We start from the raw sequence: 15153 nt of genomic DNA on the forward strand, positions 1-15153 counted from the left end.
CGAACTCCTGACCTCGTGATCCACCCGCCTCGGCCCGAAGTGCTGGGATTACAGGCGTGAGCCACTGCACTCGGCCCCTCACTACATTTTAACACCATAAGCTGGAGTGTAAACTGGTTTAATGCAGGGGACCTGGGGGTCCCTCCCCCAAGGGCTGGTGGAAGAAGGGCGCCCTCCAGACTCACACTAACAATCGCCATGAGCAGCTCGCAGCTCCCAGTCCCGATGGTGGCATACTGGACTTTCGCTTCTGGCACTCCTGCTTTCTGGAACACGGAGGAGGCGTAGGCGTACATCTGGGAGAGCATGGCTTTCAGGCCTGGGCTCCTTTCCACCTCCCATGGCTCCCAGCAGCCTGCAACACCAAGCCTCCAGGGCCCAGGGCGTGGGGCAGGGCAGGGGTCTCACCAAGTCATTCCCGCAGAGCTCCATGGCACTGCCCAGCACCACGAGGCTTGTCACCTGTCTCCTCAGGGCCCGATGCTGGAACAGCTCCCATGGGCGCCGGGCACGGCAGCCCTGGCAGGCAGCGCGCTCCTCCTCCAGCTCCTCCAGCTCCCTTGCCAAGTCCCCTGAGCCCCGCAGTTGCCGTAGTGCTGAGCCAGGGAAGAGGGTACTGAGCTCCCCTTCCCCAAGCCCCTCTTTGGTCCCCCCACAGGGACCCTCTCCTCCATCACACCATTCCTTTCCTTCTTGGCTCACTCTCTGTCTCTGTGTCTGTCTCTGTGTGTGTGTGTGTCTCTCTCTGCCTCTGTCTCTCTCAATCTCTCTGTGTCTGTTTGCCTCCCTGGTCAGACGGAGATGATCTTCCTGGCCCTGACATTTCTCAGGGCTGTTGGGGTGTTGCAACCGTGGATGAAAAAAGGCTTTAGAAAGAAACTCGGGGTTCTGTGGACATATCATGACTATTGCAGCACATTATCAAACTCAATTTTTCACCCCTCCCTGCACCCATGCTGCTTGCTGTGTGATTTTGCAGTTCCTCCCACTAAAGGGGCAAGTACCGCCTACATCCCTGCTCCTGGATCCGGGCTTGGCCAATAGGATGAGGCTGCAGTGAGGGCGTGCCATGTTCCAGCCTGAGCCTTAAGAGGCCTTGCTCACTTATACTTGCTCTTCTGCCACCATGAGAACATTCCAGGCTAGCCAGGAGGATGACAAGAGACATGGACAGCCATTGGCCAGGCGCAGTGGCTCAAGCCTGTAATCCCAGCACTTTGGGAGGCAGAGGCGGGCCTGAGGTCAGGAGTTCGAGACCAGCCTGGCCAACATGGTGAAACCCCATCTCTCCTAAAAATACAAAAATTAGCCAGGCATGGTGGCAGGCGCCTGTAATCCCAGCTACTTAGGAGGCTAAGGCAGGAGAATTGCTTGAACCCAGGAGGCAGAGGTTGCGGTGAGCCAAGATCATGCCATTGCACTCCAGCCTGGGGGACCAGAGTAAGACTCCGTCTCAAAAAAAAAAAAAAGAGACATGGACAGCCAAAGGGGCCCAGATGAGCCACCCTCGCTGGGACTGTTCTAGATCAGCCAATGCCCAGCTGAGCTGCAGTTGCAGGAATGACCAAGATCAGTAGAGACATCAGCCAGAACCATCCTAGATCAGCCCAGCCCAGAGAACCTAGAGGCTTAGGCTACACAATTGCTTGTTTTGTTTGTTTGCTTACCACCGAGATGTTATGATTGTCTATTAGTCAGCAATAGAAAGCTGATCAATAAATTGGCACCAGGAGTGGGTGCTACCATAACAAAGACCTGTGAAATATGGTATTAGTTCCAAGACCAGGCAGAGGATGGCGATAAGGTTGAAGAAATGAAGTGCTATGTTATATAGTGCAGTAACTTGGAAGAAAGAAAATGGGCTCAATGGGCCGGGCGCGGTGGCTCACGCCTGTAATCCCAGCACTTTGGGAGGCCGAGGCGGGCGGATCACAAGGTCAGGAGATCGAGACCACAGTGAAACCCCGTCTCTACTAAAGGTACAAAAAATTAGCCGGGCGCGGTGGTGGGCGCCTGTGGTCCCAGCTACTCGGGAGGCTGAGGCAGGAGAATGGCGTGAACCCGGGAGGCGGAGCTTGCAGTGAGCCGAGGTCGCGCCACTGCACTCCAGCCTGGGCCACAGCGCGAGACTCCGTCTCAAAAAAAAAAAAAAAAAAAAGAAAATGGGCTCAATGAACTTATGGACTTGAGCAAAGAAAACTCCAAATGTTGAAAGCATGAACTGGTTGCTGTTAAATGAGTATTCTAAGCTCGCTGTAAGACATGAAGAATTAGCTCAGAAAATAACTGGCCAGTTTGCAAACAGAATTCAGAGGCAACAAAATTTAATTAAATATAGCATATTTCAGAAACGCTGGGTTAGTTGAAAACAACAACAAAAATGTTTTCTCACCTCTATCCTCTCCAGCTAGCAAAAGAATCCCAAATTAAGTAAAAGCCTGTGAGCAAAGATCAAATCCGGAGCACCGCCAGGAAGCCATGGACTCATAGTAAAGATCAAATCAAGTGTGTGACTTAAAGCAGTGCCTCATAGACCCTCACAGCTAGAAAAGGGGGCATTTAGGAGGCTTGCAGGCGTTGCTTCAAGGTAGCCTGACATACCCTAAATAACAGCAATTAGGCCTTGGGAGAGAAGCCTGTCTCAAAAGTAATTGTGAGCGTGGTTTGTTGGCACATGAAAAAACCTCAAATACATAGAAAACTCACATCATTTTTGAGAAAGTTGTATTGGCAAGAAGCTCTGCTTTTTGACCAGGACAATTTGACCAGCTCTGCTTTTTGACCAGGACAATTTGAAATATAAAGACTTCTGTGCCCCAACTTTTCTTTTTTTTTTTTTTTTTTTGAGATGGAGTCTCGCTCTGTCACCAGGCTGGAGTGCAGTGTGCAGTGGCACCATCTTGGCTTACTGCAACCTCCACCTCTCAGGTTCAAGCAATTCTCCTGCCTCAGCCTCCCTAGTAATTGGGACTACAGGCGCATGCCACTATGCCCAGCTCATTTTTGTATTTTTAGTAGAGATGGGGTTTCACCATGTTGGCCAGGCTGGTCTCGATCTCTTGACCTAGTGATCCGCCCGCCTTGGCCTCCCTGGTATTACAGGTATGAGCCACGGCGCCCAGCCTGCCCCAACTCTCTGTAGACAGGAAGCAAGCTGAGAAATTTGCTCAACCATCAAAAGCAGCACACTGTGCAATGCCCTCTTCAGAAGGAATCAAGGAAGGTGATAGAAAAGGAAAAACATCTCAGAGGGCAGACGCAAGAAGCATGGAGAGCCACGCATAGTGGTGTGTGCCTAGAGTCCCAGCTACTCAGGATGCTGAGGCAGGAGGATCGCTTGGGCCCAGGAGCTCTGGGTTGTGGTACGCTAGGCAGATCAGGTGTCTACACTAAGTTCAGCATCAATATAGTGACGTCCCAGGAGCAGGGACCACCAGGCTGCCTAAGGAGAAATGCACTGGCCCAGGCTGGAAATGGGACAGTTCAAAACTCCTGTGCTAGCTGGATACAATGGCTCATGCCTATAATCCAAGCACTTTGGGAGGCCAAGGAGGATGGATCACTTGAGCTCAGGAGTTTGAGACCTGCCCAGGCAAAAGGTGAAACTCCATCTTTACAAAAAATACAATAATAAAAAAAAAAATTAGCCAAGCATGGTGGCACGGGCCAGTAGTCCTAGCTACTCAGGAGGCTGAGGTGGGAGAATTGCTTGGGCCTGGGAGGCGAAGCTTGCAGTGAGCTGAGATGACACCACTCCAGCCTGGGCCACAGAGTAAGACCCTGTTCCAAATAAAACCAAAAAACCAAAACAAAAACGAAGAAAACTTTCATGCTGATCAACGATGGGGTCATGCCTATGAATAGCCACAGTACTCCAGCCTGGAGAAGCGAGAACTTGTCTCTAAAAATGAAAGAAAAAAAAAGAAAAAAAAAAGAACCATGGCCTGGGGTGCCCTTCCTAGGGGGCAGGGGACAGAGCCAAAACTTGAACAAAGAATACTCCCTACCCCCAAGGCAGGGGACATGGCCGTATTTTCCTAGGGGCACTTCAGAATTGTTATAGATTAGTGACTGCTCCATGCCTGCCTTGCTTCCTCGTTTTTGAAATGAGAGCTTTAATTCTGGTTACCTCATCTTACTTTTCACCATTGCACGCTGAGTGTGGGAAGGGAGGAAGACTTATCTTTCTAGATCCTAGGTTTCTGGATCAAGAAAAGGCCCATATAGACTTAATGTGGTGTAAGATCTGGGACTTCAAGCCTGATGCCATGATTGGATGAGACTCTGGGGGATCCTGGAATGGGACTGAACACATTTTGCACAGAGGAGAGACATAAGTAATAATTGTGGCCATGGTGACAGAGAAGAGTACACTAATGGGCTCTGGTCTTCACCCCTCCTTAAATCCACACCCCTTGCGATAGGAGAGGATATGCCATCAATTTTTCCATCCCTTGACTTGGGATTTGGCAGCATGACTGACTCCCTTTGGCCAATGGAATGTTAATAGCATGAGGGGACCAAAGGTTTGGAAAGCACTTATTTGCAACTGGATTTGCTTTCTTGTTTCTCTGCCATCATCATACTATTCCTAGGCTAACCCGTTGGTACCAAAAGTGAGAGGACAGAAAGTGCAGCAAAGCTGAATGACTCCAGTCCAGACCAGCCCAGACCGGCCAAGCCGCAGCTGAACCTCACCGCTGCCCCCGTCCCCCGCCCCATGCTGTGAGGTAGCCCAGCTGAGATCAGCAGAGCTGCGCAGCCAGCCAGGCAAGCAAATGAATAAAAGATGCAGTAAATAATTGTTGCTTTAAACCAGAAACATGGCAGTTGTTCCTTAGGCATTCTTATTGTAGCCATAGTTGACTGATAAGATGACCATCACCCAGTTGGCATTGGGTAGGTGAGGTCTTGCACAGGTGTTTGACCGTGTGTGTGTGTGTGTGTTTCTCCACACCACTCTGGAGTTCTTGAATAACAGTGGCTATGTCTGATCCATTTTGCTGCCTGGCAGTTTGGACAGCCACTTGATAAGAGTTCTGACTGAAGGCAGGTATGGGCAGATCATGAAACTGAGACACAAAGAGAGGGATAGCTTTTCCTTGATAAATGAAACCTATGAAATGGGGACCCATATACTCTGAGGAGATGCACCCCTTGGTCAAGGCAGTCTGGGAGCCCAAGGACAGAGACTCACCTGCCAGGCAGGCCTCGGTGTCTCCACAGTCAATGAGGAGGTAGCGTGGGCTTTCGGGGAGCAGAGGCAGGGAGGCGAGCTGCAGCACCCCGGGCACCAGGCAGCTGGCCAGCAGCAGAGGCCAGGCCTGAGGGTCACCTAGAAGCTCCCTAAGGAGGCAGAGGAGAGGCCAGGCCAGATTCCTCTTTGCCAGAGTCCTACCACCCTGCTCTCCTGCCCACCTGCACACCTCCCTGCAGAGGCTCTGCAATTGCCCCGTGCCTCTTCCTATCCAAGTCTGGGTCTGAACATCAAGATCCCTCCCACCCAGGCTGGGACCAAGAGAGGACAGGGACACTGCCCCACCTCATCCCTAGCAACTCCCCTTCCCAAGAGTCCAGGCTCTGCGTTCTCCTCTTTTTTCTGGAATGACTGGAACAGGTTTCTCTTTGAAAGCCCAAATCTTTACCCTCTCCTCTGTCAAGACCTGTTCTTTGCTCCCTGACCTGGAGAAGATAGGATAAGGTGATTCACGTTGCAGTATGTTGACTGATACCCATTTTGTGAATTGGCAGCAAAGATGTGGATAGAGGATTCGATGCCTTCATGCAAAGCAACAATGCTTTAATCTACTAGTGGGTAGGGGAGACATTTAGGTGAAGAAAGGTTTTTACTGGTATCTCCGAAATACTGAATGCATGTGGGGGAGGGGTGCTTACCTGAGTCCGACCACCTGTCCCATCACGATCCCCAGAGCGGTAAAGATGGCTGAGCTCATGGCCACAGCTCCTCGGAGCTCCTTAGGGGCGCTCTCCCCCAGGTACATGGGCTGGATATTCATGCTCACGCCTGGACGTGTGCACAGCAGAGGCACATCAGCCACCGGCTGGGACTTCCCTCCATGACATCGGCCTGTCTTCCCTGCCCCACTCAGCACTGTCCAGCCACTCAACTGGATCCTGGCACTGAGGGCTGATCCCTCACCCCCCACACTCTGAGGGGTTCTGCTTCATCTGCTGAAGGGCCAACAGGATCCCAACTCTACTCCTCAGAACTTCTGAGAGAGGGCTTTCCCAGATCCGCTCCCATCCTGGTCCCTGGCCACAGTCCCACATGTTCGTGGGAACTTCCTAGGTCCCATCACTGGGACCTGAGTGAAGGGCTCTAAGGAAGCTGTGTTGGAGCCCTTAAAAGCCCAGGTGGATGTGCTCAAAATTCTGCTCTCTCACATGAAAAGCCCCACAAACCAAGGAGTACCTAACAGGCCATTCTGCTTCTGAGGGAAGATCAGAAAACTCATCCTATATCCTTTTATACTTTGGCTGCCAGGAAGCTCATGGCTTACAGTGTTACTCAAACATGGGACCTCTGTTAGTGTTAGTTTGCAGGTGTTTATTCCCCCACCCCTACACAACTTTTCCATTGTTCTGTACCTACTTTAAATATCTAGTCATATGAGTCTTTTAAGATAAACTATATTTCATCCTTTTGTGACAAAGGTAGGCATAAACAAAAAATAAATAAATGAGGCTGGGTGCGGTGGCTCACGCCTGTAATCCCAGCACTTTGGGAGGCTGAGGCAGGCGGATCACAAGGTCAGGAGATCGAGACCATCCTGGCTAACACAGTGAAACCCCGTCTCTACTAAAAATACAAAAAATTAGCCAGGCATGGTGGTGGGAGCCTGCAGTCCCAGCTACTCAGGAGGCTGAGGCAGGAGAATGGCATGAACCCAGGAGGCAGAGCTTGCAGTGAGCCGAGATGGCACCACTGCACTCCAGCCTGGGTGACAGAGTGAGACTCTATCTCAAAAAAATAAAATTAAATAAATAAATAAATAAATAAATAAAGGGAGGAAATGAGGGAAGAAATGAAATAAAAGAAATTAATGAATTTATGAATAAATAGGCATAGAGAGGTAGGACGAGAAGCCCCCACCCCATACCTGCACTGACTCCCACAAGCAGTCTTCCCAGCATGATCATCTCAAAGGAGCCTGCTTTGCGGCTGAATCCAAACAGAATCGCTGCCAACACCACAAAGATGTTATTCACCAGGAGGGACTTCTTCCTTGGGGGAAGTGAAACACACAGAAAGAGAGGCTGTGGTTCAGTCCAGAGGGACCATCCTTGGGGACCACTCTTTGCAACTCTAACAAGCCCTGATCACACACACACACGTGTGTGTATTTGTGTTTCAAAGAGTCTAAACTGCATGAACGGAAATGACCATTATACCTAGGCTCACCTATGGTATGCCTTCAGGTGAATATTCCCACTCCCCTCCCCCGCCATGCACCCCAATTACTCTCCTTTCTGCCTACAGCAAAGCTTGAAATAACAGAATTTATGTGGTATGGCTTTCCCCCTTCAGATTAAGTATTGTTCTCCCCAAACTTTTTGAAAATGAAGGGACTGGCCAGGGGTGGTGGTTTATGCCTATAATTCCAGCACCTTGGGAGGCTGAGGTGGGAGGACTGCTTGAGCCCAGGAGTTTGGTTTTTTCTTGTGTTTTGGTTTTTTTTGAGACAAAGTCTTGCTGTGTTACCCAGGCTAGAATGTAGTGGTGCAATCTTGGCTCTCTGCAACCTCCATCTCCCAGGTTCAAGCTATTCTCGTGCCTCAGCCTCCAGAGTGGCTGGGATTACCGGCGCATGCCACCACACCCAGCTAATTTTTGTATTTTTAGTAGAGATGGGGTTTTTCCCTGTTGGCCAGGCTGGTCTCAAACTCCTGACCTCAGGTGACCCACCTGCCTTGGCCTCCCAGAGTGCTGGAATTACAGGCGTGAGCCACAGCGCCCAGCCAAGACCCTGAATTTAAATCCTGACTCTGTCATTCATTAGTTCATGACCTCAAGTATGCCATTAACTACTTTGAGTCCTGGTAACCTTGCTGTCAAATGAGATGAGAGTTCCTACACTTATAGTCTGTTGGAACACATAATTTTTAAAATATATGTAAAAATTGGGCTGGGCATGGTGGCTCATGCTTTTAATCCCAACACTTTGGGATGTCAAAGCGGGCAGATCACCTGATCCCAGGAGACCAGCCAGGGCAACGTGATGAAACCCTATCTCTACAAAAAATACAAAAAAATTAGGCTGGGCACGATGGCTCACGTGTGTCATCCCAGCACTTTGGGAGGTCAAGGCAGGCAGATCACCTGAGGTCAGGAGTTCGAGACCAGCCTGACCAACATGGAGAAACCCCATCTCTACTAAAAAAAATACAGAATTAGCCAGGCGTGGTGGCACATGCCTATAATCCCAGCTACTCAAGGCTGAGGCAGGAGAATTGCTTGAACCTGAGAGGTGGAGGTTGTGGTGAGCCGAGGTTGCGCCATTACACTCCAGCCTGTGCAACGAGAGCGAAACTCCATTTCAAAAAATATATATATATTAGCTGGGCATGATGGCGCACGCCTGTAATTTCAGCTACTCAAGAGGCTGAGGTGGGAGGATTGCTGGAGCCCAAGAGTACGAGGCTGCAGTGAGCCATGATCACGCCACTGCACTCCAGCCTCGGTGAGAGAGTGAGACTGTCTCAACAACAACAGTGAAGGTACTAATATGTAATTTATCAGATTCAATACAACTCCAGGGAGGAAGAACAGGGACTTTAGAGTGAAGGAATGGACGCATAGATAGTCAAGTGGAGTTTCCTTATATTTTCCTCCATGTATTACAGAGTCGCTTCCCACAACTCAGAATGGCTGTATGTCTCAATGCCTTGATCAATGGGACAGACACCAATCCAAGAAGAGGCCATTGGAAATGTCACCTGTTCCGTCATGATGAAGCATTAGCTTTGGCTCCTAATACTGAGCTCAGAAGTGCTGTCATACAGATCACCCAGGAGAGCTCACTGTGATGATATAGCTCACTGTACTGAGAGGGAAACTGAAGACCAGAAGTGGCCAGTGTTCTGCTCAAAGTGACCAACACATTGGTGATAAAATATGAGCCAAAGCCTGTGTGTCTTGTGTCTAGAGAATCAAAAATGACAGTAGATTATAACAAACTTGATCCAGTGGTAACTCCAACTGTAACTAATAATTATAATTACAATGATAGACATTTTCCTCACTGGAATTAATAAATCCATTAATAATAATTAAGTACTTCAATCTGGTGAGTGCACTTTGCTCCATTTAAATACACAGACATTGCCAAAAACACTTAGCATTCACCTTGCAGGAAGAGTCATACACCTCCACTGACCTGCCTTAAGTATATAGCAGCAGCCGGGTGCAGCAGCTCATGCCTATAATCCCAGCATTTTGCGAGGCTGAGGTGGGCAGATCATGAGGTCAGAAGTTTGAGACCAGCCTGGCCAACATGGTGAAACCCCATCTCTACTAAAAATACAAAAAGTAGCCAGGCTTGGTGGCATGCGCCTGTTATCCCAGCTACTCAGGAGGCTGAGGCAGGAGAATTGCTTGAACCGGGAGGCGGAGGTTGCAGTGAGCTGAGATCGCACCACTGTACTCTAGCCTGGGTGACAGAACGAGACCCTGTCTCAAAAAAAAATAATAAATTTAAAAAAAGGATATAGCGGCTGTCCATCTGTGGGCGACAGTCCATCCACAGGGACCTGTGCATCCCACAGGACATGCTGCTGTCCCACTATTTTGATGAGTTCATACAGAAAGGACCTGGAGAAGAGGAAGCAGCAAGTGCACTAGATGTCTTGGTAAGGTACACTGTGACAAAGAGTAGAAGATTAAAAACGAGACAGGGGGCTGCCACTCCAACGAAGTTCCTGAGGTCTAGAGGACTAAGAGGTGGCAGCGTATTTTCTCCAAAGTGCATGACAAATTGCTGCACCATAGTCCCCTTCCTCTAAGGAGGAGGGACAAGCCTCTGAGAGCTTCTTTCCATTTTGGAGGCAGCGGAATACCACATCAGGTGTCGTGTCCTGGCACATTTATCAGGTGACTTGAAAACCTGGCAGTTTTGAGTGGTGCTTAGCAAGAGAAGTATTTCTCTAGTGGGTCGAAGCCAAATTCACATCGCACTAGCAACTATACACAATCACGGCCCCAAGACAAGCTCAAAGAGCTCTGCCACTCAACCCTTTAGCTTTAGGAGAGCCTGTGGTGCTCAAAGTGGCAGTGAAAATACTCTAAAAAGAGGTCACAATGCAAAACCAAAGATTTTTAAGTTGAACTACTCTCCTTCAGCAAATTACTAGCCTCTTTTATATATACATATTATATATATTTTTTCATATATATAAATATATATTTTTTTCATATATATATAAATAAATACGTATATTTATTTATTTAGAGATGGGGTCTCACTATGTCACCCAGGCTTGAGTGCAGTGGTGCTATAACAGCTCACTGAAGCCTCGACCTCCCAGGCTCAGCAAGTGATCCTCCCACCTCAGACTCCTGAGTAGCTGGGACCACAGGTGTATGCCACTATGCCTGGCTAATTTTTTCTTTTTTTCTTGTAGAGATGGGGTCCTGCTATGTTGCCCAGGCTGGTCTCAAACTCCTGGGCTCAAGAGATCCTCTTCCCTTGGCCTCTCAAAGTGCTGGAATTATAGGCATGAGCCATCATGCCCAGCCTGCTATCCTCTTAAGGAGAAAGAGCTCCTGGCCTTGTCACTAGGCCCTAGTGAGGAATAAACACCAGGCTGCAGGATGCCACAGGGCCATGTACTTATCATAACTGGGTGCTGTATGACACCCTTCTACTAAGCTTGAGTGTGCCCTGTACTACTCCGTCACTGAATAGAAGTGGTATAAACCAAACTTGCCCAATGTGGGCCCCAAAGTTTCCCATGAATAGGTCACTCACATCAGTTTGGACCTAAAAGGTATTGAAGGACTTAAACCCATCCAATAGATTTTTTAGCATGGACTTTTTTTTTTGTTTTTTTTTTTTTGAGACGGAGTATCGCTCTGTCACCCAGGCTAGAGGGCAGTGGCGCAATCTGGGCTCACTGCAAGCTCTGCCTCCCAGGTTCAAGTGATTCTCCTACCTCAGCTGTTCACGCCATTCTCCTGCCTCAGGCTCCCCAGTAGCTCTACAGGCGCCCGCCACCACATTTTTTTTTTGTATTTTTTTAGTAGAGACAGGGTTTCACTGTGTTAGCCAGGATGGTCTCGATCTCCCAACCTCATGATCTGCCCGCCTCGGCCTCCCAAAGTGCTGGGATTACAGGCATGAGCCACCACGCCCAGCCTAGCATGGACTTCTTTTGCCTCTTTTTATTTTTCTTTTCTTTTCTTTTTTTTTTTTTGAGATGGAGCCTCACTCTTGTTGCCCAGGCTAGAGTGCAGTGGCACGATCTCGGTTCACTGCAACCTCTGCCTCCCGGGTTCAAGTGATTCTCCTGCCTCAGCCTCCTGAGTAGCTGGGATTACAGGCGTCCGCCAACACGCCCGGCTAATTTTTGTAGTTTTAGTAGAAATGGGGTTTCACCATGTTGGCCAGGCTGGTCTCAAACTCCTGACCTCAGGTGAACCCCCCGCCTCAGTCTCCCAAAGTGCTGGGATTACAGGCGAGAGCTACTGCACCCGGCCTGTCCCTTTTTCAAAAGGTTTGGTTGGACAGACAGTCTTAGATGAAGCAGAATTTGAAGACTGGTTTCAAGGAGGTACAGGGAAACACTAAGTGGGTGTATCTTTTAAAATTAGCCCAGAATCTGAAAATATAGCTGGGCACCGTGGCTCACGCCTGTAATCCCAGCACTTTGGGAGGTCGAGGTGGGTGAATCACCTGAGGTCAGGAGTTCGAGACCAGACTGACCAACATGGAAAATCCCGTCTCTACTAAAAATACAAAATTAGCCAGGCGTGGTGGCGGGCGCCTATAATTCCAGCTACTTGGGAGGCTGAGGCAGGAGAATCACTTGAACCCGGGAAGCGGAGGTTGCAGTGAGCCAAGATCACGCCATTGCACTCCAGCCTGGGCAAGAAGAGCAAAACTCTGTCTCAAAAAAAATAAATAAATAACCCAGAACCTGAAAATATACATAAATATGTTTCTGCTTATCAGAATCCCCTTCCTGCTGCAAAGAGGCTCTTAATAATCATGCATAATCATGGACAATATGACCCTCTATCTGTAGATGGCATTCAACTGCCTTCTTTGACCATCCTGGTGCTTACTCAGTTGGGTGATAAACAAAGCAAATAGGGTAGAAAGCACAGAAAACGCACATAGGCTCAACAATAGGGGCTTCCTGGCACCGAGATGACTAACCCACCTGTTGCCCTATGCAACCAACCCTGAGCACCCAAAGATGGCAACACATTTCAGAGCTCCAGTCAGCTGCTGAATGGAAGAACTACATCCCCCTGTCCTGGGGAGGGGAACAGACATTTGACATAATCAGAATAGGCATATGTGCTAAATTTGAATTTTTAATTTCTTCCTTTCATGCTTATGCCAGCTGAACCAGGTATCATGAGATAGCCACACAATAGTTATTACCTCCATCTTTGTGGGAAGAGCCCCACTTTTGTTTGCGATTGTTCCCCTACTCCCCATGGTGCAGATATGAGCCCCAGTGGTCTAATCCAGTCTTGGTGATCCTGTGCTAGTGTTATGGTTTGATGGTTTGTGTCTCTTCCAAAATTCAGGTTGAAATTTAATTTCCAATGCAACAGTATTTAGAGGTAGACCTTTGGGAGATTGATTAGGCCATGAGAACTCCACCTTCATTGATGGGACTAGTGCTTTATAAAAGGGCTGGAGGGAACTAGGCAGGCTCTTTTTGCCTTTTGCCCCTTTGTCTTCCACCATGTGAGGACACAGCATTCGCCCTTTCTACCATATGAGGACACAGGGACAAGGAACCACCTTAGAAGCAGAAAGAGTAGCCCTCACCATACACTGAATCTGCTGGTGCCTTGATCTTGGACTTCACAGCCTCCAGAACTGTGAGAAAGTAAATTTCTGTTCTTTATATATCACCCAGTCTCAGTTATTTTGTTATGGCACCAAAAATAGACTAAGATCGCTAGTAAGCCAGCTGTTTTGAGACAGGGGCTCACTGTGTCATCCAGGCTGGAGTACAGTGGCACAATCAAGACTCATTGCAGCGTCGATCTCCTGGGCTCAGGTGATCTTCCTGCTGCAGCCTCCCGAGTAGCTGGGTCCACAGGCATGTGTCACCATAACTGGTTGATTTTTTTTTTTTTTTTTTTTTTTTTTTTGAGATGGAGTCTTACTCTGTTGCCCAGGCTGGAGTGCAGTGGCATGATCTTGGCTCACTGCAGCCTCTGCCTTGTGGGGTCAAGTGATTCTCCTGCCTCAGCCTCCTGAGTGGCTGGGACTACAGAAGTGTGCCACCACACCCTGCTAATTTTTGTATTTTTAGTAGAGATGGGTTTTCGCCATGTTGGTCAGGCTGGTCTGAAGCTCCTGACCTCAGGTGATCCACCCGCCTCAGCCTCTCAAAGTGCTGAGATTACGAGCATGAGCCACTGCGCCCAGCCCATACCTGGCTAATTTTTTGTAGAGATGGGGTCTCACCATATTGCCCAGACTGGTCTCAAACTCCTGGACCCATGCAATCTTTCCTCCTTAGTGTAATTCCTCCCAAAGTGCTGGGATTACAGGGGTAAGCCACCCTGCCTGGCCAGGCCTGGCTTCTAAGAACTTCCTTTCATGCTATGAGCTGCCCCAATGTCCTTTGAGCTATTACATTTTTGATTCTGTTAATCAGAGTCAGTTTGTGTTGTTTGCAATCCAAGAACTGCATTAGATATGCAGATGGAAAGTGAGGCCCAGGAAGAAAATACTTGTTTTAGGTCAGTTAGCACTTGTTGGTAGATATGAAATTGGAAACCAGGAGTCCTCCCTCTCTCGTAGCACAGGACTGTTTGCTCTACCAAATCCCGGAAGATGTGTCTTGCAAGGTGAAACTCCAGGCAGAGTAAGAGGCTGGATGAGGAGCTGTTCTGGGCCTGGAGCTTGCCGGGCCTCTTCCTGCTTCCATGTCCCTCAGCCTGCAGGCTGCAGCACTCTTCATTAAAGGGCATTCAGGGGGTACACAGGAAGCACTTACCTTCCCAGCGTGATGGCCAAGGGACCTGCAAGCAGTGCTCCAAAGAGGCCTCCTAGGGGGTACAGAGACACGATGAGGGACCACATAAGTAGAATTAGGTGGTCAGGCAGTGGCTCTCCAGTACGCGCCTGCCACGTCTCATTGGTGAATTCCTGAATGTGCTGTGGACAGAAATGCCAGTCAGCCTTCTGGGGATGGGGGCGTGCGGGCACTAGACAAGACAAGCCTTCTCCCCAACAGGGTTCCATGCTTCTGCAGAACAGGCAATGAGAACAGGCACCGTGTCTTCTGAGCTCCCCGTGGAGCAGGAACTAACTCACCTGAGCACTTCCCCTGTGCAGGGCACCATGCTGGTTCTTATCCCTCATCCCTCAGAGCCTAGCACTGGACATGCCCCATTTGCCCCTCTCTGCAAAAACACTTTTTCTCCCTACTCACATAACACTTCTGACAGCAAATGTGTGGATTTTTTCCACATCAAGCAATTCTCTAACTCTCCGGACACGAGCTGGAGTACTACAATGGAATCCCATTCTGACACTATCCACCTGGAGTTAGCATCAGATCCCACAAGTCAAAGGGCTCCATTCCACAAGACTGTCCCCTCTTCAGATGCCAACTGCAAGATCAGGTCTCCTGCACTTCTGACCAACTGGCCATCAACTGGGGATTCCTAGGACCCTTTCCGTGGGTTTGAAAATTTGCAACAATGGCTTACAAAACTCAGGAAGGCCCTTTACTTACATTTACTGGTTTGTTATGAAGGATACAACTCATGAACAGCCATATGGGAAAGATGCACTGGGCATGGTCCTGGGGGAGTAGGTTGCTAGAGGCTTCCATGTCCCCTGCAGGAGCACCACCTTCCCAGCACCTCAATGTGTTCACAAACCTGGAAGCTCATCAAATCTTGTTGTTCAAGAGCTTTTATAGACCTTAATCTTC

At 49.0% G+C, this 15153-nt stretch overlaps 1 protein-coding gene across 20 annotated transcripts in view; it reads right to left on the bottom strand.

Moving 5' to 3' along the window:
* The window catches only part of SLC2A11 (solute carrier family 2 member 11), a 28854-nt gene that overhangs the window by 2449 nt on the left and 11252 nt on the right, over window positions 1–15153 (bottom strand). For 12 of the 20 annotated variants that reach the window (XR_002520028.2, XM_021933629.2, XM_021933621.2 and 9 more), the window contains 6 exons: window positions 14209–14369; window positions 7122–7246; window positions 5896–6025; window positions 5198–5346; window positions 409–596; window positions 186–296 (listed from right to left, as the gene is read on the bottom strand). Coding sequence is in view for 19 of the 20 variants with exons in the window: in XM_021933629.2 (XP_021789321.2) it covers window positions 186–296; window positions 409–596; window positions 5198–5346; window positions 5896–6025; window positions 7122–7246; window positions 14209–14369 (864 nt within the window). In the remaining variant the exon portion in view is untranslated. Of the gene's footprint in view, window positions 1–185; window positions 297–408; window positions 597–5197; window positions 5347–5895; window positions 6026–7121; window positions 7279–14208; window positions 14370–15153 lie in introns of all 20 variants that reach the window. The other 8 variants (XM_021933626.2, XM_021933625.2, XM_021933627.2 and 5 more) reach the window with 5 other exon arrangements.

The sequence above is a fragment of the Papio anubis genome, chromosome 16, assembly GCF_008728515.1.
Source record: "Papio anubis isolate 15944 chromosome 16, Panubis1.0, whole genome shotgun sequence".
Classification (NCBI taxonomy): Eukaryota; Metazoa; Chordata; class Mammalia; order Primates; family Cercopithecidae; genus Papio; species Papio anubis.